General features: G+C 43.0%; 1 protein-coding gene across 3 annotated transcripts in view; it reads left to right on the top strand.

The window, feature by feature from the left end:
- CFAP251 (cilia and flagella associated protein 251) overlaps nt 1–25,644 on the top strand; it is a 171,579-nt gene that overhangs the window by 49,343 nt on the left and 96,592 nt on the right. For 2 of the 3 annotated variants that reach the window (XM_033957400.1, XM_033957401.1), the window contains exons 8-11: nt 2,768–2,845; nt 4,820–4,864; nt 11,317–11,534; nt 21,149–21,343. In XM_033957400.1, coding sequence (XP_033813291.1) covers nt 2,768–2,845; nt 4,820–4,864; nt 11,317–11,534; nt 21,149–21,343 — 536 coding nt within the window. The remainder of the gene's footprint in view (nt 1–2,767; nt 2,846–4,819; nt 4,865–11,316; nt 11,535–21,148; nt 21,344–25,644) is intronic. The other variant, XM_033957402.1, reaches the window with a different exon arrangement.

Raw genomic sequence — 25,644 nt, 5'->3', positions numbered from 1 at the left:
TTAGTATAAAGAAATTCAAGTGATGTATTTAAGTTTTAACTGATATATTATTGTGTACTTGATGTAAGATGGAAAAATGAATAAAGAATTTGAAAAAAAAAAGAACCTTACATACTGCCTTCCTCCTAACGAAGGCTGTTTGTTCAGAGTGGTTACATACATATAGTAGTCACTGTGGATATCCTGAAAATGTGACTGGTTTTGGGATCCTGATGACAGGTTTGGGAAGTCCTAGATTAACGCTTTTAAATGTACTATTAGCCCCTCTTCTACGAAACCACGCTAGCAGTTTCTAGTGCGGGGAGTGAATGGCGCGTGCTGCTCCCGATGCTCATAGGAACTCAATGAGCGTCGGGAGCAGCGCGGGTCATGTAGTGTGGCTCTCTGCGCTAAAAAAACGCTAGCGCAGTTTCATAGAAGAGGGGGTTAGCATTGTAAGAACAATTTTCACTAAGCTACTTAACAGCAGGCCATACAATAGTTTTCCCTTCTAAAATTAGCTAATGCTTATTGTACCTTTGAACTTTGCCTCTCCTTTATCTGCTTAAATTATTTTCATTATTTTGAATATTCAGTATATCACATGGGGGCTGATATTCAGCCTGTGGCAGCTGCTCACAACCATGGACTAACCTAACTTCGGGTATGTGTGCACTTACTCCTGTTAGTGCTAGCAGGACACTTAATTGCTATTCTGCCTATCCCACACTTTCTTGAATTCAGATACAGTCTCGGCCTCCACCACCTCTTCCGGGAGTCTGTTCCACATATCTACCACCCTTTCTGTAAAAAAAGTATTTCCTTAGATTACTCCTGAGCCTATCATCTCTTAACTTCATCCTATGTCCTCTCAGTCCAGAGCTTCCTTTCAAATGAAAAATACTCAGCTCATGCACATTTACGCCACGTAGATATTTAAACATCTCTATCATATCTCCCCTCTCCCGCCTTTCCTTCAAAGTATACAGATCTTTAAGACTGTCCCTATACGCCTTATGATGCCATCAACCATTTTAGTAGCCTTCCTCTGGCCTGACTTCATCCTTTTTATATTCTTTTGAAGCTGCAGTCTCAAGAATTGTACACAATATTCTAAATGAGGTCTCACTAGAGTCTTATACAGAGGCATCAATACCTCTTTTTCCCTACTAACCATAACTCTTCCTATGCACCCTAGAATCCTTCTAGCTTTCGCCAAGTCTATGCAGGCATATAAATGCAATACTGTATTAGTATTCTATGTTTAAATGATTTTTATTATTCCAGCAGTAAGAAGCAAATACAAACAGTAGTACCATTCAGGAAATAACATTTTCAACAATATAATCAGTTCCCCTCCCATCCCTCCTCCCCTCCCCAAGAATCCATGGCCGGTCCAACAGCTGAGAGTGGGAATAAAATCTTAAAGATTCAAAAGTCTACTGCGAGCACGCGGTGTGAGGTCCTGCCAGAAGTGCTCCCACACCTGACAAAATTTGCGACCCGGGCCAAGAGTCAAGTCTCCCACTATGAATCTCTCCAGTGTTGCGTGCACTATCATTAGGGATCTCCATTGTGCATATGACGTGGGATCACGGGAGAGCCAGTTGGTGAGGATGGCTTTTTTCCCCATCAAAAGGGCTCTGGAGGTAAATGCTGACATTCCCTTGGGTTTGGGCAAGGCTATATTATAAAATCCAAATAACACCCTTGGTTGCGGAAGCCATCGCCTTCCCCAAAGCGATGTGTTATATAGGCCAAGATGTCTCCAAAACTGTTGGATTGCGGGGCAGGCCCAAAACATGTGACTCAAAGATGCGTGAGCCTGATTGCATTTCGGGCAAGAATGCGACGCAGTAATCCCCATCCGGGCTGCATGTTTATTAGTATTCTATAATAGAATTATAGAACAGACTTTCACCATGTGTCCTTTGGGTGCTTGAATGGAGGAGCCTAGTTGTAAAATTGATCTTTTACAGTTTAATTAAAATATGCATTTGTTGCTTTAGATATAACAAATGTATGACTTTTTCTAAAAAAAAGAATAGAATCATTTGGTACTTATTTGCAGTTTTATTAGACATTGGACAGCACTGTTAATGTCTGCAGCCATCGTTGAACCTGGATATTCAGTGCTGGGCCATATCTGGTCACTGGTGGTGAATATTCTTTTTTTTTTTTTTAAAGCTGGCTAGCACATGCCCAGTTAACTCATTATTTAAAACTAACCATCTAATTCGTTAGGACATAAAGATAGAACTGCTATTTATATGGTTTTATTTATGCTCTGAATGTCGGGAGCTATGGACTCCACCCCCGAAACGTACTTGGAATGCCCCCTGACATAGCCAGCTTGCATTTTGGTACTAACCAGTCATTTTCAGTGAAAACAACCGGTTAAGTGCCGCTGAAAATGACCGAATTATCTGGTCATTGGCCTGTTAACTTTCTTCATACATCAGCCAGTATTCTAGGGGGCTGCTGAAAAGTTCTCAGCCCGAGTAACAAAATTGATGTAGTCTCCATCGAGGGCTATTCATGTAATCCAGTAATTTTTCCACTTTTTTTGCTCCGTCGGAAAAATATGGAATGCAAAAAGTGGAAAATCACTAGACTGTGCATAGCCTTCGATGGAGACCGCCCCAACTTTGTTAGATGGGCTGAGAAGTTTTCAGCGGCCCCTCGTAAGTGCTATTGTCAAAAGGGAATGTTCCATTCTATTCACATAGGATAAAACTTTTCAAATATCAATAAGAACTTTGCACTGATCATTATTTTTGCCTTTTAGAATTACCTTATTTTTAATCCAAGGGATCACACACAATTGATCAGCAACAGTAAAACACAAGTGATCTTTTATTTGTGGGTAAGTGGAATAGTCACCACTGCACTTGTCACATTATATGAATTCCACAGGTATGTGATGTCTGAGATTACATTAGCACTGCAAACATACAAAAGTAATTCATTTTAACTTATTAGATGGCAGATCTGCTCATTTTTATTAGTAAATGGCATCAATCTTTAAACCATAAAATGCTGAAATTGGACTCTAGACGTGTTTTATTGCCTCTACAATAAATATGTATAGGTAACAACTAGGAAGTAGTGAGTCAATTTCATGAGCCCATTTTTTGACTTATTGCACATATATTGGGAAGCTTGACAAAGCGCAATTCTGGGTTTGCTTATGAGAATGACATGATAAAAGAAAAGCTTATTCTTATTAAGCAGATTGTTGGGTTCTTTTTAATTCTTTATTCATTTTATAATTCACAACAAGTGTACAGTAAATTTCAAACAATTAGGTGCCAGCGAACAATATCACTTGAAAATCTACCATATCATACAACAAAAAGATATAACCCCCACCCACTTCCATATACAACAAAAAATATACCACATGAATATAATATCTTATCATTCATATATATTAATAGAAATCCAACCCTCCCCCCCCGATCCACATGTAAGCAACTTATTAAACAGATTGAATACTAAGAAGTTATTTTACTAAGCTGTGGTGTTAGCACGCCCTTTGTGGGGGTTTCCCATACATTAAGGCCATTTTTCCAATTTTTGCATTAATGGCCATGAGTCAATGTTGCCCCTTTTTTTTTTTTATTAATTTTTATTCGTTTTCATAACTTACATCAAGTGTAATAGGAAATAACATTTGAATTGTAAAACATCACTTGATTTGCTATAATATCATCTGAAAATCATGAAATTTAACCACCCTTTCCATCCCTATTACATCAAAAATATTCATATATTATATTATACATTATATGATTTAATAAAATATCAAAAAATACCATCCCCCCCACCCATTCCCATCCCCTCATTTCAATTATCTTATTGGAAAATGTTTATTGCTCATTACAAAAGTGTTAATGGTCCCCATGCAGATACTGTACATCTCATCCTCCAAGACCAAATTCGTGTCCATTGAGACGCAGTAATTTGATGCTTGATCTCAATGCTCCAAATGTCCCGAAGACCAGTTTTTGTTTTTTTTATTCACAAGTCCAGATATTAATTTATACCATTGTGTTGCCCTTAACACATGCCATTTTTAAAAAAAATTAACATGTGCACTTTCCAGCACCTATTTTGTAGGTGGTAAGGGCTTATGCAATAATCCTATGCAACTTTGTTAGCAAATGGTACTGTAGCTGTGCTGAGTAGCACAGAAATGCCCACTCTCTTCCCTCAGACATGTTCCCCAAACAAAAATTTGAAAATATTTTTAGCATGCTGTTTGCACGTGCAGATTCTGAACTTACTATAGGACGCCTGCAAAGGAGCTCATCCAGTTTACTTAGCTGTCCACCAAATCGCCTTTTATCCAGTTGTTATCCATATGGTACTCCAGTAAGTGATTTTTATACTTTTCTAGGACCCCTGAAGAAGGAGTGTTTCTTCGAAACACGGACCGTGTTGGGTCCCGATTCACCAACTTTCTTGGGCCATATTTTGGATACAAACTGTTTTATGTCCATATCTATGCACGTTGATTAAAGATTTGACATCTTGTGCATCACTCCTGCAGTTTTTTTTCTTTGTTTGCTGTTTGACTTAAGTGTCGTTGGATTTTTCACTTGTGTTTGTATGTCCCATGGTAAGCCATTTTACACTGCAGTAGGCTTGCGGTAGTACTTACTGAAGCTTGGTAAAAAGGCCCCTAAATTAATTTGCTCTCATTTCCAGTGGGATCTTGAGCACTGTTATTACAGTCCTGCTTACTAATAATATTTTCTGTGGTTTCCTAATGTATGCTAATATGTGCATGATATAATAATTATCATAATAACATTTTTTTTAAATTTATCAATAGAAACAAACAAGTTTGGAGTATATAGCACCTCCTCTAACATATCAAGTAAGTATGAACACTAACCTTAATAACATTTATTTATTTATTTATTTGGATTTTTATCCCGTCCTCCCAGTAGCTCAGAACGGTTTACAAATGAACATACACAGTGGGGAGTAGCTAGACATATAAGTAGTACAACAGGTTTAGTGATTGGATTTATAGATTTTGGAGAGAATTAAATACAGGGAGAGTTTAGCAGAAAGAGAGAAGGGGGAAATACAGTAGTTTAGATTAAGGAAAGTTATATGCGTTTAGGTACAATTTGTTAGTGGAGAGAGTAAGAGAGGGTTATACTGGAGTTCGGGAAGGTGATAGGAGAGTGGAGGGGTGGGGCGTGAGGGGGGGAGAAGACAGAGGAGATGTTTAGTTGAAGAGGAGGGTCTTTACCGATTTACGGAATGTTAATAATGAGTTCTGTTGTCTAAGTTGGGGGGGGAGTTGGTTCCAGAGGTGTGGAATGAAGTGGCTGTAGGATCGTTTGTGGGCAGTTTCTGTGAGCAGGGATCTTCCGGGGGGGGGGGGGGTGCATAGGCGTATCTCTGACTTAGAGCGGAGGGTGCGAGTGGGGTTGTAGATGGGAAGCTTGGATTTTATGTAGGAGGGGGTGGTGGAATAGATTCTCTTGTGGGCAATTGCTAGGGCTTTGAAAGTACAGCGTTGGCTAATTGGGAGCCAGTGTTCAGCATGGAGTGCCGGGGAGATGGAATCGTGGTAGTTGAGGTTGTGTAGGAGGCGGATGGCTGGTAAAAAAATGTCCTAAATGTATAGAAGTACGTCTACAGGATGTTAACTAAGGCCTAGATTCTCTAAAGGGCGCTGATATCGGTGGCCGCTAAAAAAAGTGACAGCCAATTGCATGTCAATCATGTGATGTCACCCGATAGTGAATCATGCCTCTATGAAAGATAGGCACCGGAAATGTTAGGCCAGAGTTTTCCAGGCCTATATTTCTGGCGCCTATCTTTGTCGTGAATTGCATCTATTTAGGCACTTTAGGCCACCTAATGCCATTTCCGGCATTAGCCATGCCCATAGTGACGTTCGACGGCCTAAAGTGCCTACATAGGTGCGATTCCAGTGCATATTATTTAGGTATCGGTAGGCACTTTAATGGTGCTTGTCTTTGCCGTTTTAATCGGTGTTTGCTAATTAACTTAGGTGCCGGTAGGGTGCCTAAATTTAGGCTTATTGGAATTTGTTTTTGCATTGCGGTTCATACAGAGCTTCTACACATTGGTACTTTTGGATTGTTTAGCTTTTCCACGCATTTTTCACCCTAGGACTAGCAAGGACCCCTGAGGAATACTCTCTTGTCGAAACACAGACCATGTTGGTCCAACGCTCCCAGCGAACTAGGTCTTTAAGGTTTTTATGTGGATTGCTATGTTGACTTTAATATATATATTTATAATAAAGTCCATTTCAGGAACAACGTCTCTCCATGGCGTGTTTTTTTTGTTTTGCCTAAATTAGGCACCATTTCTAGAATTTCCCCCTAAATGGTTTTTATTGCAAATGAAATCACAGCTATTATAGTGTGGCGATCTGCTTTGCTGAGTGATCTAGATTGTACCTTGTGAGTTCTTTTATAGTTTGAATGACAAATGTGCATAGACTACAAACTCATACATTCAGCTAGGAAATAGGATACGATAAATACCTTTATTTATTTTTAAAATTTCTATACCGTTTACAACTAAACGGTTAACAAGATATACATACATAATCCTTAAACATAGTAAAATAAACATACAAAGAAGTCTTAAAATTCATAACTAAAAAATACTTACATAGCTTTGAATAGAAACAGAGCTTAAAAACAAATAAAAGTTAATAGCATGTCATGGATACAAATTAATATTGTAACTGTGGATCATAAACAGTTCATCAGGTTTACCAAAAAAAGTATGACTAAAAGAAAGCATCCACAAATAACTGGGTTTTAAGTAATTTTCTAAACATACCCCTCACAACAATTCCATATCTGTCCTACCAAAGAGTTCAAAATCTTAACTCCTGCACAGCAAAGAGTCTTTTTTGCCAGTATCAACCAACCTTGGATTCACAGTCATCTTCAGCAGGGCCAAATTTTCAGAGCGCAAATATCGTTTTGGAATATAACTAGATATGTTATTTTTAATCAATTCTGGAATATTTCTGTACAAAAATTGATGACAAATCATTAAAACTTTGTACTATATTCTGAAGGCGACTAGTAGCCAATGGAGTTTTTGGAGATGAGGCAAAATATGATCATATTTAGACAAACCCATTATCAATCTTGCTGCCGCTTTCTGTGTAACCTGTAACGCTTTACCTTTGTTATTCCTTTGTTATACCTTTGTTATTCCAAGATAAAGAGCATTACAGTAGTCAAGTTTTGACAAAACCATAGCCTGAACTACAGTTCGAAAATCGTATGGTGCCAGCAGAATAATCAACTCACAAAGCTTCTGGTTACAGATGGACAGTAACAATGGCAGTCTCTAACCTCCCATGAATGGGGAGAGTGTAATGAATGGTCTGTCCTGCAGATATTTGCAGCTGTATCTCCACAGTGCACAAAGATGGAACATCAGAGCAACCCCCCCCCCCAAGAAGAAAGGAAAGGAAAAAAAAGCTCCAAAGAAATTCCATTCTAAAATACTAGTGCATAGTGCAGTTATACTTCTACTCTTCCCAGTGCAGGTGGGGCTGGACCTGACAGGATAACCAATTAAATATGTACAGTGCATGTGAGCAAAGCCTGGCCAGGGTAACCAAAAAAAAGGAACTTTTGTCTTCCTCAGTGAAAGTTTCTGTCTGTGGCAGGGGTATTCAGAGACAAATACAGTGTAAACATGAGCATGTCAGATAAGAAAAGCAGATATCAGGTCAAAAGTGAGGCCTTGGATATCTAGAGAGAGGCCTCTAGAAAGCCCAATTCACAGACTATGGCCCAGATTCACTAAAGATAGCGATTCAATCGCTGTTGGCCGATTCTCTGGCCGATTTTGAAACAGCGATTGAGCATATTCCTGACAGTAGTGGCAGGAGATGCAGCCTCCTGTCACTGCTGTCAGGGCTTTTGTCACCCGCCTGCCCGCTGAATTTATGGTAGGAGGGATGCCCGGTCCCTCCTGCCATCAGCACCATTGGCCCCCTCCCATGCCCACGGCTGACCGAACACCCGCATTTAAAAATATGGCCACTCCCTCCTGCCATCAGCCCCTCTCCCCCCCCCCAAACAAACGGCAGGAGGGATGCCCACTCCCTCCTGGCACTGGACAGTGGATGCCCCCTACCCCTCCCCATATCTTTAAGTTGGGAGCAGGAGGGGTGCTCAGTCCCTCCTGCTCCTCCGGCCTCTAACTCAATGCGTGCCCTAAGCCCCACCCTGTGCATCATGTGATTGGCACAGGCGCCTCGAGCTTCTCCATTGCCTGAGGTGCCTGAGCCAATCAGGGACTTCCTTAGGGATAAGCCTAAGAAAGTCCCTGATTGGCCATAACACTGGGGTGGGGCTTTGCGTCGGAGGAGGTCAGAGGAGCAGGAGGGACTGAGCACCACTCCTACTCCCAACTTAAAGGGGCGTCTGCAGTCTGGTGGCAGGAGGGAGTGGGCATCCCTATTGCCATATTTTTAAACGTGGGTGTTTGGGTGGGCAAAGGGATGTTTGGCTGGCTGCGGGCGGGTGAGGGAGGAGGGAGCTAATGGCAGGAGGGATTGGGCATCCCTCCTACCATATTTTTCAGCATGGTTGAGAAGTGTCGGTGTCAAGAAGGGTGTGGGCATCCCTCCTGCCATTTGTGGGTCATGGGGGTGGCGCGTTTGTCGTGGGGGGGGGGGTTCATAGGTCTGTCTGTTTTTTATTCATTTTTTTTATGGGACAGGTGTTTTGCATGTGTAATACACACAAAATATCTGTGCCATGGGAAAAAAATGAATTAAAAAAAAAAAGGCAGACCTGTCAAAAAACTAGCAGACCTGTCGGTAATACAGTCTACAGCAGACCTGTCGGTAATACAGTCTACAGCAGTTGGGTTTTAGGATAGTAAAACCCGATGCAAAATAGCCCAGCAAATGTTAGTGAATCAATCGCTTCGCTATTTTGCATGGGGTTTTACTCATTTGCATGGGTTGGGTCGGATCGGATCAGATCGGAAAATACACGATGGGCCGTTTAGTGAATTGGGTGGGTAGCAGCGATCGTCGCTAAACCTCTGAAAACAGGTTTAGCAATGATCGCTGACTTTAGTGAATTAGGGCCTAAGCGGGCCCAGTTTCCACTGACAAGAATAGGTTTGTTCAATTCTGCATCAATCAGAGAAAAAAAGATTAAGGCAATATTCAAATTCTATGGTCAGAATTTTCTGGATACCGGCAATATTTTTATTTATTCCATTTTCTATACCGTTCTCCCAAGGGAGATCAGAACAGTTTACATGAATTTATTCAGGTACTCAAGCATTTTTCCCTGTCCACAATCTATCTAGTGTACCTGGGGCAATGGAGGAATTAAGTGACTTGCCCAGGGTGGGTATTCAGATAGCTTTCCTGGTAACATAGAACAACATTTTTGCTGTCCCTAAGTTGCCAGGGTAATTATGCAAATCACAGATATTGCCAGTGTCTGAATAAATTCTGTTTTCATCCAGGCTCTGCTCTGTCCTGCCCCAGGACTATGGAGGTAATTCTATGAAGTTCAGCTAAAATTAGGCACTAGTTGGTCGACAACTTGGCAGCTAAGCTTCAATGCTAAAAAATGTAAAGTGATGCACCTAGGTAAAAAAAATCCACACAGAACTTACACACTAAATGGTGAAACCTTGTCCAGGACCAAGGCAGAACGTGATTTAGGAGTGATCATTAGCGATGATATGAAGGCTGCCAATCAGGTGGAGATGGCTTCGTCCAAGGCAAGACAAATGACGGGCTGCATCCGTAGGGGTTTTGTCAGCAGAAAACCTGAAGTCATAATGCCGTTGTACAGATCCATGGCGAGACCTCATCTGGAGTATTGTGTTCAATTCTGGAGACCGCACTACCGGAAAGATGTGTTGAGAATGGAGTCGGTTCAGCGAATGGCTACCAGGATGGTCTTGGGGCTCAGGGAACTCACGTACGAAGAAAGGCTAAAAAAAACTGCGGATGTACTCGCTGGAAGAACGGAGAGAGAGGGGAGACATGATTGAGACCTTTAAGTATATTACGGGATGTATAGAGGTCAAAGATGCTATCTTCTGTCTTACAGGGCCCTCGGTGACAAGAGGGCACTCGCTGAAAGTCAGGGGAGGGAAATTTTACGGTGATACCAGGAAGTACTTCTTCTCCGAAAGGGTAATCGATCATTGGAACGAGCTACCTCAGCAGGTGATTGAAGCCAACAACGTGTCAGATTTTAAGAGAAAATAGGATATTCAGTGGGATCTCTAGGGGAATAAACGTTAGGGAGTGGGTCATTGGTGTGGGCAGACTTGATGGGCTAAGGCCCTTTTCTGCCGTCAATTTTCTATGTTTCTATGTTTCTAGGCTGATGTGCCTTAAGTGCAAATTTTGTTTCAACATTTATGCATCTAATTATCATTATAGAATACTAGCGCAAGTCAGCATTTATGTGCTTAAAATTTAGGCACAACCACGTATGCCATGCCAAAGCCCGGTGTAAGTGCTCGCTCCTATATGCTGTCAATTATACACATAACTGACAATATTCTAAAACATTAGCTTGTACGTGCCTGGCACTCCCCTGCCTTGCCTAAGCCCCTCCCACACCCTTTGGCATCTTAAACAGCATAAGCACTTTCAAGTCTACGTATTTATTGCGTTCATTTCTGAACCACACGCCCAATCGCAATTGACTTAATGCAGTGTACAATGTATTGAGAGATATATATATGTGTGACTAGAAAAGTTCCTTAAAGCAGCAGCACCTCGGAGTTAAATTAATATGTTTCAAGTTTATTTGGACTTACGTATACCACTTTTAAAATGCAAAGCGGTTTACAATTATACAGAGAATTAAAAAATACTTTAAAAAAATTATAAAAAGTGGGAAACAGACTTACATAAACAATACGGACATAACATGCTACATAAGGATAAATGGGAAGGATACATTGCATGAAACTAATAGAAAAGGAATTACATGGGAAATACCAGTCGTGAGAGATTTTAGATATGTTACTCACCTTTTTCTAAGACAAGTTATACATTTAGGTACATGAGTTAGTTCCCTGCCCAGGTGGGCTTACAGTCTAGTTGTGCCTAAGGCAATGGAGGGTAAATTAAGAGTGTCACTGGGAGAAATAGGATTTGAACACTGGCTTCTCAGATTTTTAACTGGTTTCTCTAACTGCTGAGCTACTCCAAAAGGCTCCCATTAAAGTGGTTTGAGGAATGTCTCTTCCTTCCAGTACACCTCTAGGCTGCTGTCACCTAGTGATCTTTTTCTTCTTTTTTTTTATAAATTACAGACTTTCAACAAGACTCTTGGATTCTTTAGCCAGTCGATTTTTGCTGTCAGCCCCTCTAAAGCTCTCACGGGCACATCTGTTGGAAAACTGGTTGTATGGGAGACTATCTGCCCATCAGCAGTGCCCACTGGCTGTTTTAGAAAACCACATAATAAGAAAGCCCTGAAGCTGATGCATTTGCAGAAAGATGATATTACTGTACTGACTATGACTGACAGGTAAGAACGTAAGAATTGCCGCTGCTGGGTCAGAGCATGGTCCATCGTGCCCAACAGTTCACTCATGCGGCGGCCCTTTGGGCAAAGACCAGTGTCCTAACTGAGACTAGCTTTATCTGTGTATGTTCTGGTTCAGCAGGAACTTGTCTAACTTTATCTTGAATTCCTGGAGGGTGTTTTCCCCTACAACAGCCTCCGGAAGAGCGTTCCAGTTTTCCACCACTCTCTTGGTGAAGAAGAACTTCCTTACGTTTGTATGGAATCTATCCCCTTTTAACTTTAGAGAGTGTCCTCTCGTTCTCTCTACCTTGGAGAGGGTGAACAACCTGTCTTATCTACTAAGTCTATTCCCTTCATTATCTTGAATGTTTCTAATGTGTGACATAGCTTCTCATTTGTAACAGCTTCCTTTATAAGAGTAATTGTTTGGAAAGTAGAGGATGGGTACCGTAAGTAAAACAGCAGTTTGGCTCAGAGCATGCTTTTTCAAATAAAGAAGCACTTTATCTTAGCTATATCAAATGGGACAGATGTATGGTACTAAAATATGGCATTTTCCAGAAGGAAAAACAAAGTTTAATATTTAAAGTGATTTTTTTGGGGGGGGAATCAAGAACTGGAATTACATCAAGGTGAATATTTATTCAGGCATCTGTGCTATTTTCACACAACTGTGGGTGCCCAGTGATGCCAGATTTTTCAGGCAGATTGATCCGAACCTAGCTTTGCCCCATTGCATGCAGGAATTTGTAGTTCTGATTTCCTTAGCATATCACCTAAGAAAAGCAAGGTAGAAATCCATTCATAAAGTGGAGTAAAACTAGGACTGGATCAGCCTGTTCTGAAGATCTGAAGCCAGTTGGCAACCCTAGACAGCATTCCTAGGAATGAGATATTAGACCAGTCCTGGATTACTTATAACCAATTCTGATATATTCTGACACTTGCAGTGCTGATTTCAGTGGGTAGGATCTGGGATTACAAATAATACCAGGACTTACTAAGCACATCTCTCTACTGGAACTAGCAGCTCTGTAATATGTATCTGGAGTATAAATCCACCATGAACAGCTGAGGAACGATCGGTTCATAGACAAAACCGCGGAAGACAAAGGCACGCGCCGACAACTGAGCGCAAGATGGAGACGCGCACCGAAGAAAATGACAGTTTTTAGGGGTTCCGACGGGGTTTTTTGTTGGGGAGCCCCCCCACTTTACTTAATACAGATCGCGGCGGCATTGTGGGTGGTTTGGGGGGTTGTAACCCCCCTCATTATACTATAAACTTAACTTTTTCCCTGTTTTTAGGGAAAAAGTGAAGTTTTCAGTAAAATGTGGGGGGTTACAACCCCCCAAACCCCCCACAATGCCCCCACAACACGGCGCAATCTGTATAAAGTAAAGTGGGGGGGTTCCCCGCCACACATCCCTGTCGGAGCCCCTAAAAACAGTTATTTTCTTCAGCGCGCGCCTCCGTGCTGCGCTCAGTTGTCGGAGCGCACCTTTGTCTTCCGCGGTTTTGACCTGACACCGGAACGATCACTACTCAGGGAAAGAAGAATTCTCTAAAAGTTTGACATAGCTTGTAAAGAGTGAAAAAAGGAAATTAATGAAAGTTAGCAGAAAGATAAATAAAGCCCCAAAACTGATAATTGTGAAAAATGTAGTGTGTACTATTGATTTAAATAGTGTTTTGTTTTGGTTTTTATTAAATATGATTCCCAAACCTGATTTCTGTTTGTTAGGCTGGCTGAGGTTAGGAATAATGTGAGGGAAACATTCACAATTCCCAGATTTTATTCACAGCACATATTTTCTGTGTTCTTGTTAGGCTGGGGACCCCCATCGGGCCCAGATCTGGGGAAAGAAAATGCAGAAAACTAGCTCCAGTGCCAAATTTCCATAGGTGCCAGGATGCTGCTGCTGGCTTTCTCTGCTATCCAGTCCTGTTGCCTCCGCTTCACTTGTCATATAGAGCAGTGACAGCTCTGCAAAAGCAACTCCAGAAAGAAAATGCAAATTGGGGCTTTTGAATTATTGCATACCGGACAAGTCCTGTAATAATCCCACCCTTCACAGGATTTCCATGATAGTAAATGGCGTACCTAGTATATTTGACACTCGGGGCTGATCATTTTAACACCCCCCCTCCTCTATATAATAATTGAGTAACACAACAAGAGAGCGCCTAGAAAAGGCAGCATCTTAAACATTGCAGTGAGCATTAGAACATCAATACACCCATTGTAAAACTAAAAATGCTAGATTCATACAGATCGATCCTGCACAGTCAGTGCTAGCAGAAAACTATGTCCTTTTCATACACACAGAACAGAGATACACCCTCACCCAGTATGGAATAAGTAATCACAGACTAAATACGTAGACAAAATTTAAACTGAACTTCAAGAGACTTTTTTTTTCTTCAAGATCTGTTGGTGTAGGGGTTTACTTGTACCCCTGTTTTTTTGGAAATGGAGGAGCTGTATCTCGAAAGACTATAAGAGTCCGAAGTTTTCCAAGGCTTTTGATGATGTTATGATTTGGGGAAGGTTAGGGGTGGATTGGGGGAGAGGTAGAGGATATTTTGTTGTCCACTGCTACCTGGGAGGGCGATTTTGCTCCTCTCTGTGGGTTGAGATAGTGTTTTCTGAAGTATTGTTTTCATCACCTTCCATACATTGTATTGCTTGTGCTATGAAGTCAATGTCCATTTAGGTTTTGCACAAATTTGTGCTCTGTTAACGATGGAATTTGTTTTGTTTTTTAAATTCTTTATTGATTTTCATACTTCAATAGTGCAATATAACATATAATACTAGCTTTATAGCCCGTTACATTAACGGGTGCTAGAATATATGTTGTAGCGTGGCCGGCCCTCGAGGCTTGCGGTAACTGGCCCACGCTTACAATATTCTCCCAGCGTGCTTCCCCAAGAGGGAGGAAGGCCCTGTTGTGAATAAACTTATCCTATGTGCATAAAACAGAATGGCCTCACACAGGTAAGTAATGAAATAAAGAAAACAAATTTATTGTTCAACTGAACAGGTCCAAGCAAAAATGCATAAAAAGAAAATGTTCTCAAAAGGTCTTGGTCATAATCATGAAAACAAAATATATTGTAATTACCAGCCTGGTCTGGATAACTTTCCCAAAGTTCTTTCATCAATGTCCCAGGTATCACAGAGTCTCCGGCAGTCCTTGACTCTCTCAAAGTCTTATTTGTAAATTGGCAAACAAGAATGACATATGTCATTCTGCAATGTGCAGTGCTGCCCTCTCAAAAGCAGTGGCAGAAGGCTGGCGGATTCGCCAAAGCTGCTCCTTGTTACCAAGAGCAAAATAACCTGCAAATCTTCCACTATGGTGTTGGGCAAATTCTGCCCCAGCTTTCAGGATATTCACTCCTTATGAAAGCAATTGCTGAAGTTTTAACACAGCAGCCATTTTGGCAAAAAGAGAAAAAAAAAACTTCTCATCAAAGTAAAACCCTTCGCTAGCATACATCCCTTTAGCTAGCAGGCTCAAGGAAAATACTTTTTGTACAGCAGAAATGAAACATTCAAAAAAAATCTAAACTCAGAAAGCAACTCAAACTAATTAATATCCATTTCTTCAATCAATCCCACCTCTGGTAAAGCACTGCAATCCATTGTTTCATAATCTGGGTTTACCAGGGTTGTTCCTTCTGGTTCAGAGTCCAGCATTTCAATGTCCTTTGGCTCTGGGGAACTTGGAGGCTCCTTCCACCTGAGAGCTTCTCCAGTGTCTCCCTTCCTCCTGGTCAGCCAGCTCTCCAAATGGTGCAAAGCTGCTGTACCACGCCCAGCCCTACTCAGGGGCTGAACTTCCTTCAGCCGAGGCTGCCTTCTCCCCTGTTTAGCCAGCTTCTCACAAAATGGAGGATTTAAAGGGGCCCTGCCAGTTTTCACCAGGCTGTGTTCTGCAGCAGGTCTGAACACAGCCTATGCTTCCTGGTCCTGTTCCTGCCTATCAGGGACACAGTGATTAGCCCGGACTAGTTTCAGGGGATGTTTTCTCCGGGGTTTAACTGGCACAAGACCGGCATTGGGCTCGGGTTTGTGACAATGTGTGTCTGTCTTTATTTCTTTCTCTCTCTGTCTCCTTAGCCGCTTTTTCCTGTTCATTCTCCCTTATTTTTACCTCCCCTGTGTCCACCACCACCCCTTCACTGATCCCCTTATCCAGCAGCAGCCCTTCTCCTTTTGTTTTACCTCCCCCCTGTCCATCAGCACCTCTTCCTGCTCCCCCTGTCCAGCAGTAAGCCTCCCTTCATTTTTCCCCCGTGTCCATCATCACCTCTTCCTGCTCCCTCTGTCCAGCAGTAGGCCTCCCTTCATTTCCCCCCCTGTCCATCAGCACCTCTTCCTGCTCCCCCTGTCCAGCAGTAGGCATCCCTTCATTTCCCCCCTGTCTATCAGCACCTCTTCCTGCTCCCCCTATCCAGCAGTAGGCCTCCCTTCATTTCCCCCCCCCCCTGTCCATCATCACCTCTTTCTGCTCCCTCTGTCCAGCAATAGGCCTCCCTTCATTTCCCCCCCCCCTGTCCATCAGCACCTTTTCCTGCTCCCCCTGTCCACGGAAGTTAGTAAAGGGCCGGTGTCTGCCATTCTCCCCAGAGTCCTTGCGCCCCCCCCCTTCCCTTCCCACGGACCTGACTACCTACCCGGTGATTCAAGCAGCGTGTGCAGCAGTGTTCACACGCTGCTTTGAGTCCTTCTACTGCCCTGATTTACTCTGGCACATCCCTGATGACATCATCAGTGACGCGGCAGAGCAAATCAGGGAAGTAGAAGGGCCCGAAGCAGCGTGTGAAGACTGGTGCACACGCTGCTTGAATCGCCAAGGTAGTCGGGTCCGCGGGAAGGGGGATGAGCGGAAAAGGACTCGGACTCCTGTGGTCTGTCGCGGAGGGTGGCCAGGCTCCATTTCAGTCGCAAGGAAGGCTCACTGCCCCAGCTCCTTACCCGTCCGCAGCCCGGGCCAGGTCTCCCGCGCTTTCTCAGCGACCCGGCTCGCTCGATTGTTTTTTTTTTTTTGTTTACCTGGCCCTCCGCTTCCTGCATTCGCTGCTCTCCGTCAGTGATGTAATAAGCGCGCATGCACACTTGTCTTGCCACATCCTGACAGAAAAGGGATCAGGGAACACGCGAGGCAAGTGCGCATGCGCGGCTAGCATTTTATTATTTAAGATATAACATATATAACATATATATATATATATATATAACATATAATACATCAATACAAGCACATTCAACTTACAATTATATATAATCAATTATTTTCTCCCATCCATTCAGTGGCTATTCCATAAAACACAGCAACATAGAGTTCCCCAATAATCTTACCCTAATCAAATTAATAATATCCTCCCTCCTTCCACCTACCCCAAGTGTAAATACTCTAAGGTCAAATTAGGACAGAGATATCCCCTCCTCCCACTCATCCTTGGATGTGTATGAAAATAAAAACTGACTTATAAACAAAGACCTGCTATAGTAAAGTAACATAAGATGCCAATAGACCCCAAACTAATTTTAAAAAATTACTGTGCCCCAAACTATCTGCATTCAGTTTTTCATATCTATAGCAGGAGCACAGATTATCCCACCAGAAAGGGAAATTTAGACGATCATAATTCTTCCAGTTTCGGGTTATCATCTGCATGGCTATCCCAGTCATTATAAGGAAAAGACGGCATTTATATCGATCTATGGGGCCTTAACATGTAATAATGTTCCACATATGACCAATCCAGATCACTAGTACCTGGCCAAAACCCAAGGTGTAGCAATATTCCATGCTACCAATACATGGCAAGCAGTGGCTTCCCCGTGTCTTTCTCAATAACAGACTATGGACTTTTCCTCCAGGAACTTGTCCAAACCTTTCTTAAAACCAGCTACGTTATCTGCTTTTATCACATTCTCTGGCAATGCGTTCCAGTGCTTAACTATTCTCTGAGTGAAAAAAAATTTCCTCCTATTGGTTTTAAAAGTATTTCCCTGTAACTTCATCAAGTGTCCCCTAGTCTTTGTAATTTTTGACGGAGTAAAAAATCGATCCACTTGTACTCATTCTACTCCACTCAGGATTTTGTAGACTTCAATCATATCTCCCCTCAGCCCCCTCTTTTTCAAGCTGAAGAACCCTGTTTTAGTCTTTCCTCATATGAGAGGAGTTCCATCCCCTTTACCATCTTGATCACTCTTCTTTGAACCTTTTCTAGCGCCACTATATCTTTCTTGAGATAATGAGATCAGAATTGAACGCAATACTCCAAATGAGGTCGCACCATGGAACAATACAGGGGCATTATGACATTCTTAGTCTTGTTAACCATCCTTTTTTTAATAATTACCAGCATCCTGTTTGCTTTTTTGGCCGCCTCCACACATTGGGCAGAAGGTTTCATTGTATTGTCTACAGTGATACCCAGATCCTTTTCTTTGGCGTTCCTTTCATGAAATTGACTTTTGCTGGCTTTAACAAAGCTGCGGTAGAGGCTTCTACTGCGGGCTGGCAAAGAAAATACTCCAACACTCATAGAGTTTGGCGGCTGTGTAAAAGAGGGGCTTGTGTTTATGGGAGCCTGAGACCCCCGTGCTGGTAGAGCCCTCATGTCGCCCATCAGCTGGGCTTTGTTAGGTTAGTTGGGCAGGGGTGGGGGTGGTGGAATAATTGGGTATGATTGGGTGGAGGGCCTGTCACGTTAGGAATTTTAAATTGATTGATGGGAGGCAGGGAAGGCGCAGGGGGCGAGGTCATAAAGCCGGGACCCTGGAGGACTCGGCTCCTTCCGGGGTCCTCCAGGGCGGCTTTTTCCCACCCACCTGCCCATTGTTTTTGGCGGATGTTTGTAGCTCGAGGGTGCGGATCTCGCAAGCTGCTGGGTCATGGGGCTCATCAGGTGGGGATCCGTGCCCAGTAGGTCAGGTGACCTGGATAAAAGGGGCATGAGGGACATACCACCCCTCTGACCCTTGCTATGGTGGCGGGGTCAAGAGCACTGAAACTATGTATTTTTTGGTAGCTCAGGAGGAGCTATTTTTAGTTATGATGTTAATTGAAGTTAAGATATGTTTTATGTGTTATGGATTAATAAACTGAGCTGCGGCTAATTTTTACCATCATAAAGGCTAGTGTGTTTGTGGTAAAGTGGGTGGGGGAAGGTTATGATGGTAAGGATGTGTGTGACAAGGACAAGCAGAAACCGATAGCGTGGAAGAAATGTGGTCGACTTTGAAAGCCACCATACAGGAAGCGACAAACCGCTCTGTTAAATTAGTAAGTAAACGGCGAAGGAACAATAAGCCAAAGTGGTTCACTGCGGAGATCTCAGCCCTTATCAAGGAGAAGAAAGAAGCATTCATCTCTTACAAACAATCGGGGAAACAGGTCTCTAGAGCAGACTACTTGACCAAATCAAAAGCCGTCAAAACGGCAGTCAGGGAAGCTAAGTTCCACATGGAGGAGTCTCTGGCAAAAAACATCAAGAAGGGAGATAAATCCTTCTTTAGGTATATCAGTGACAGAAGTAAAAACTCAAGCGGGATTGTACGTCTTAGGAAACTAGACGGAGACTATGTGGAAAAGGATTCGGAAAAAGCCCAACTATTAAATGAATACTTCAGCTCAGTCTTCACCCGAGAAGCGCCGGGGCTTGGCCCTCAGCTACAGACAAGGGTTGACTAAGTTGACCCGTTTAGTAACTTCGAGTTTACGCCCAGCAGTGTCTACAGTGAGCTATCAAGGCTCAATGTTAACAAGACAATGGGGCCTGACAACCTACACCCCAGGGTGCTAAGGGAGCTGTGTGATGTCCTGGCGGAGCCACTGTCCAAGCTCTTCAACCTCTCCCTTAGGAAAGGCAGCGTCCCGTCGGACTGGAGGATGGCTAACGTCATTCCACTCCACAAGAAAGGCTCCAAGATGGAGACAGTAAACTACAAACCAGTGAGTCTAACATCGATAGTGAGCAAACCAATGGAAACTCTAATCAAACACCAATTGGATAAGATCCTGGATGAGGAGAATCTACGGGATCCCCGTCAACATGGATTTACTAAAGGGAGATGGTGCCAATCCAACCTGATCAGCTTCTTTGACTGGGTGACGGGGAAGCTAGATATTGGGGAGTCCCTGGACATCGTGTACCTGGACTTTAGCAAAGCATTCGATAGCGTACCACACCGCAGGTTGCTGAGCAAGATGAGTTCTATAGGATTAGGTGACACATTGACGAAATGGGTTGGGAACTGGCTTGGAGGTAGGCTTCAAAGGGTGGTGGTGAATGGCACACCCTCTGAAATGACGGAGGTGATCAGTGGAGTGCCACAGGGCTCGGTCTTGGGCCCAATCCTATTCAACATCTTTATAAGGGACTTGGCAGAAGGGCTTCGGGGTAAAATAACATTATTCGCCGATGACGCCAAACTAAGTAATGTAGTGGGCAAATGCACAATAGATGATGTTTCAATGCCCGACAACATGATGCACGACCTACTCCTACTGGAGCGCTGGTCTAGGTCCTGGCAACTCAGCTTCAATGCCAAAAAATGCAAAGTTATGCACCTGGGCAGCCAAAATCCATGCAAGACTTATACCCTTAATGGCGAGATCCTTACAAGAACGGTAGCAGAACGCGACTTAGGGGTGATCGTCAGCGAGGACATGAAGGCTGCCAATCAAGTGGAGCAAGCTTCATCCAAAGCAAGACAAGTCATAGGTTGCATACGCAGGGGTTTCGTCAGCCGGAAGCCGGAAGTCATTATGCCATTGTATAGATCCATGGTGAGGCCCCATCTGGAATACTGTGTGCAATTCTGGAGGCCGCATTATCGCAAGGATGTGCTGAGACTGGAGTCGGTTCAGAGAATGGCCACCCGGATGGTCTCAGGACTCAAGGATCTCCCATACGAGGAACGGCTAGACAAATTGCAGCTATACTCACTCGAGGAGCGCAGAGAGAGGGGGGACATGATCGAGACGTTCAAGTATCTCACGGGCCGCATAGAGGCGGAGGAAGATATCTTCCTTTTCAAGGGTCCCACGACAACAAGAGGGCACCCGTGGAAAATTAAGGGAGGGAAACTACGAGCTGACACCAGGAAATTCTTTTTCACAGAAAGGGTGGTTGATCGCTGGAATAGTCTTCCACTGCATGTGATCGAGGCCAGCAGCGTGCCTAATTGTAAGGCCAAATGGGATCGTCACATGGGATCTATTCACATGGCGAAGGTAGGGGAGGGATCTATTCACAGGGCGAAGGTAGGGGAGGGACATTAGGGTGGGCAGACTAGATGGGCCTTGGCCCTTATCTGCCGTCTATTTCTATGTTTCTATGAGTATATGGGTGGACAGCAGGGCCTATCCAGATCCCACTTTTAGCAAGCTGCTTTGACCTTTTGAATTTAACGGGATATCAAGCTTTTAATAAACATAAACATCCCTTTGTACTTGCTTCCTTTCACCTTTCTACAACTACCTGATGGCTCAGAGATAGAACTCTAGTCCCCTACCCCCACTGCACCACTGGATCCAATCCATCCTTAACTCCCACTTACATTGGACTTTTTTTTTTTTCCTAGGTATTTTGTGACTGGTGATATCAAAGGGCATATTAAACTATTCGATGACCAACTGCAACTTGTACTCTGGTACAGCAGTTTTAAGCTGGGTCCAATCTGCAGCATTTCTTTTTCCAAAAATTCACCCCTGCGTCCGAGTGGCCAAACCAAATACCCAACCGATAGCACTCTACAGAATCAGCAGTGCGCTATCAGGTGAGTCCTTGAATCCCGGAATTCTTGACTGCCGGAGAACTGGTAAAAGATAAAGATTAATTCACCCAATTTTTCTCAGGTCTCTTCTCTGTCAGGTTTTCTATATACTTTACTAGATTTGGAAGGGCATTTTGGAAGGGTTAAGTACAATTTACACATGTAAAAAGAAATCCAGTTTAAAAGTGTGAATTGATATGTGCATTTGGACCTGGTTTTTGGAGGAGTGATTGGGGTGACAGGAAATTGTGCTTATCTCTGATGTTTTAAGCATCTCAACTGACAAAAAATTTGAGTCTTGGAGCTTGGCTACATAATTGATTTTCTTGGATGTGCAGCTTTGTACAATCCATTACATACACGTGTAAATGCTGGCACTTACACACTGAGGTTGGCAAGTGGGCTATTTAAAGGTGTAAATGCTGGTATTTACATGTCCAAAGCCCTGAGTGATGGTGCTCTTTTTATGAATGTTTCTTTTCTTTTGTAACAAGGCTGTTTCCTGTTCATGCTGTCAGCATTTTTGTGGTGTTAAATTTGGCCACATAGTTATCCAGATATCAGATAGGGAAAGGGATTTTGGATTTGGCTCACACTGTTTTCAGTAGTAAATTCAAGGTGAGTTATATTCAGGTCCATTAGGTTTCTTGGTAAAAGACTGAGGCCTAGATTCACTAAACTCACCGTTGTTGGGCAATCCGTGGCCGAGTTTTGCCGGCGACCGATTCACTACAGTGTCCTCATGCAAATTATGTGATCGGATGCACGCCCCACAGCGACCGCACGGAACACTGCAGAGCGATCTGGACGCATGCGCAGACCATCCGCTTTGCCTATAGATGGGATCCGTGCATGCGCTTGCTCTCCATACAAGCTTGAGGTCAAAACTAAAGGGGGAGGGGTGGCTTCACTCGCTGGCTCCACGAGTGGACTTCAGGAATCATTTCAATTTTTTGTGCAGCCATAATGGAACAGAACACGCTTTGCAGCCAGATTACAGAACAAAATGGAGCAGAACATGCCTTGTGCAGCCCCGTTTTAAACCCATGGGTTACAACCACGGGCTTGCACTGCGCTTTTTGATGTGTTTTAAGACATAAGAATTGCCTTCACCGGATCAGAACATAGGTCCATCTAGTCCGGCGACCCGCACAAGCGGAGGCTACATAGGTGTTCCCTGATGAAGACCTTGTTTACTTGTATCCCTCAATGTGATTTGCAAGAAGGTGTGCATCCAACTTGCCCTTGAATCCTAGAATGATGGTCTCCGTCACAACCAATTTCAGGGCTGGAGGGCTGGGATTTCAGGGTAGCAGAGAGCAGGACAGTCGGTAAGGACGTGAGCGACTGGTCCACAGCAGTCACTTCATTTTGGATCGGCAAGCCCAATCAGTGTTCATTCTTCTGTTTAATGAATCGAGGGCTTCCTACTTATGCATGCCATTTCCCCTCATTTGCATGGGTGGATCAGATCGAATGGGAGATTGATTGACCAGAACGTTAGTGAATCGGGTTGGGGTCAGGGAACGATCACAAACTGGTCGGGACACGATCAGTGAGCTTAGTGAATCTAGCCCTGAGTTAGGAAGAATTTTATTTTTCGATATAGCTTATAATATGATCTGTTTTTATGTGTTATTGCTGTTTGTGATATTGTTTTAATTATGCATGTTTTATTGTAACTTGTTCAGAATTGTTAGATGTTTGTGATTAACACATTTTTAAATAAATAAATTTCCCTGTCCCTAGAGGGTTCACAGACTAACCCCCTCTTCTATTAAACTGCGATAGCAGTTTTTAGCACAGAGAGCCACGCTGCTTCCGGCGCTCATAGGAACTCTTTGAGCGTCGGGAGCAGCACAGGCCATTCAGCGCGGCTCCCCACGCTAGAAATTTCTATTGCAGTTTCGTAAAAGGAGGCCTAATTTTGTACACGAGGCAATGGGGGGGTTAAGTGACTTGCCCAAGAAGAAAGGAGCAACACTGAGATTTGAACTTGGGCTAGCTCTGGCACTGACTGCTATAGAGGTATATTCCTTGCCACCAACTATCTGGAGAGCGGCACTGAACAGACTTGACCACAATCTTTAGTTTCAACCATTTTTATTGATGACTCCACAACTCTACAACAATAAGGAAAATAGGAGAGTACAAAATATGTCATCCAGTTTTATGTTTCGCCTATCTCCCCCCTCCCCCACTTCGTGGTATAACAACAAGACCACAATAAAGAAAAATAGGGATGCAAAAGATATCCTCCAGCTTCAAGTTTCACCCCCCCCCCACACTCCCCTCCCCACATTAAGAACCATTGTGCTTATCGAAGACCACACTACAAAATAACAAAGAAAACATAATAGGCTACCAGTGCATGACAAGTGTATCCATAAAGATCCCCAGCCCCTCCCACCCTTGACCACAATCTTTAAATATTGGGTCAATAGTTACTATTGTTAAAACAATGGAAAATAAAGATAAAAAACAACTATAACGAAGCCACAAAAGACGTCAATGGACCCCAAACTAATTTGAATAACTTCCATCCAGGGGAGGGGGGAGGGGGGTATCTATTTTGATTGGTTTTATTCCCTGATTGAAAATGTTTTTATGGGAGAGAGGGTTTTATTCTTTCTGTATTATTACTAATGGAATATAACTGCTTATTATGATTATTAATATATGTATGTATATTGTTTTGTACTTTTTGTTAGCTTTGAAAACTTAATAAAGATTTTTTTTTTAAAAAAAGTTACCTATCAAGCATGCAAAAGCCACCAATTCAGAAATCCTTCAAGTCTAGAATTTCATTCCATCCCACTCCAGGAACAGAAAAAAAAATTCCAATGAAAAACTGCAAGAAAAAAACCAAACATATCCTACATCAGGGCTGCCTGCCCAAGTCCAGTATTCGAGATCTACTGGCAGGCCAGGTTTTCAGGAAATCCACAATGAACATGCATGAGAGAGATTTGCATACCAAAAAAGGCAGTGCAGGCAAATCTCTCTTAAGTATATTCATTGTGGATATCCTGAAAACCTGGCCTGCCAAGTAGATCTCGAGGACTGAACTTGGGCAGCCTTGTCCTACATACATTTACCCTCAAATTGTAATTGAATAAAAGTCCCTTAACACATTTCCGCACCTGTTTCCTTGCACAGTCTTTCTGTGAATTATTTTCTCTTCTAGAAGTAGCAGATAACTAAATCCTTGGACAATGATTTTCTCTCTTAAAATGTGTGGGCAGAGAGACTCATATGCTTTATATATACATTTTGGCCTGGATTCTGTATAGGACACACGGTCTCAGAAGCCACCTAAGCGGCTTTTGAGAATCGCACACGGGCATCCTATACAGAATCGCACCTAAGCCCGCCTAAGAACCCGATTCTCTAACTGACGTCTATGTCACAGATGCCGGTTAGAGAATCGGGTTGCCGCTGAGCTTATCGCAGCATGGGATCTCCCTGCCACTATAAGTGTAGCGGCAACCCGTCCCCACCCCCCGTGAAGACTACTGGTGATAAAGTCACCGGTTTTTCCTTGGCGCCCAGCAGTAGCGCACAAAGGAGCGCATTAAGGAGCATTAAGCTGACACCCCCCCCTCAGTACATCGCCAGCAGGAGGGATGCACTGGGAGTGGCTTAAGATTCTGATTGGCTAGATCCCCTATGGTCAGGAAAGAGAGCTAGTTTCCCTGGCTATGCTTTAAAATAAAGCCCACAGAGCCAGGGTGGGGCCATGTGTCCTCTTTTTTCGCTTCACAAATATGGTAATCCTATTCTTTTCCATATTGAAATACTGCCATATTGTGATGGGTATATAACATAACACTCCATTTCTATACTGCAAATGCCACACAGTTCTCTGCAGTTAACATGAAAAGAACTGTGCATTCGCAGAGAATTTATAAAATAACAATGGAAACATACATTACATCCACTTATTCTCCCCCCCCCCAAATTGCTTATATAAGTAAGTTTTTAACATTTTCATATAATGACCATAAAATACAGATGCTCGTAATATAGAGCCTAGTTTTCTCTCCCAACTAACAGCCTGAAACCCAACATCTTTTCCACATATTTCATTCTAGAGCAGTAGGAAGCAGAAAAAAGCAGAAAAACATGAAGGGCGCCTTGATAAATTGAAAGCAAATTGATCAATCAGATAACATGGCAATAGACCATAAAGCGCCTTGTGACAAAAACACCCAAATTTGAAAACTACCCTGGCCTCCTGGGAACAGAGAATATCAACAGACAACAAAGGTTTGAGGGTAGTCTTTCCAGCCTTTCTGTACCTT

Source organism: Geotrypetes seraphini, chromosome 8 (assembly GCF_902459505.1).
Source record: "Geotrypetes seraphini chromosome 8, aGeoSer1.1, whole genome shotgun sequence".
NCBI lineage: Eukaryota > Metazoa > Chordata > Amphibia > Gymnophiona > Dermophiidae > Geotrypetes > Geotrypetes seraphini.
Note: the sequence above shows the minus strand (reverse complement) of the source record. Positions and strands in the feature narration are given on the sequence as shown.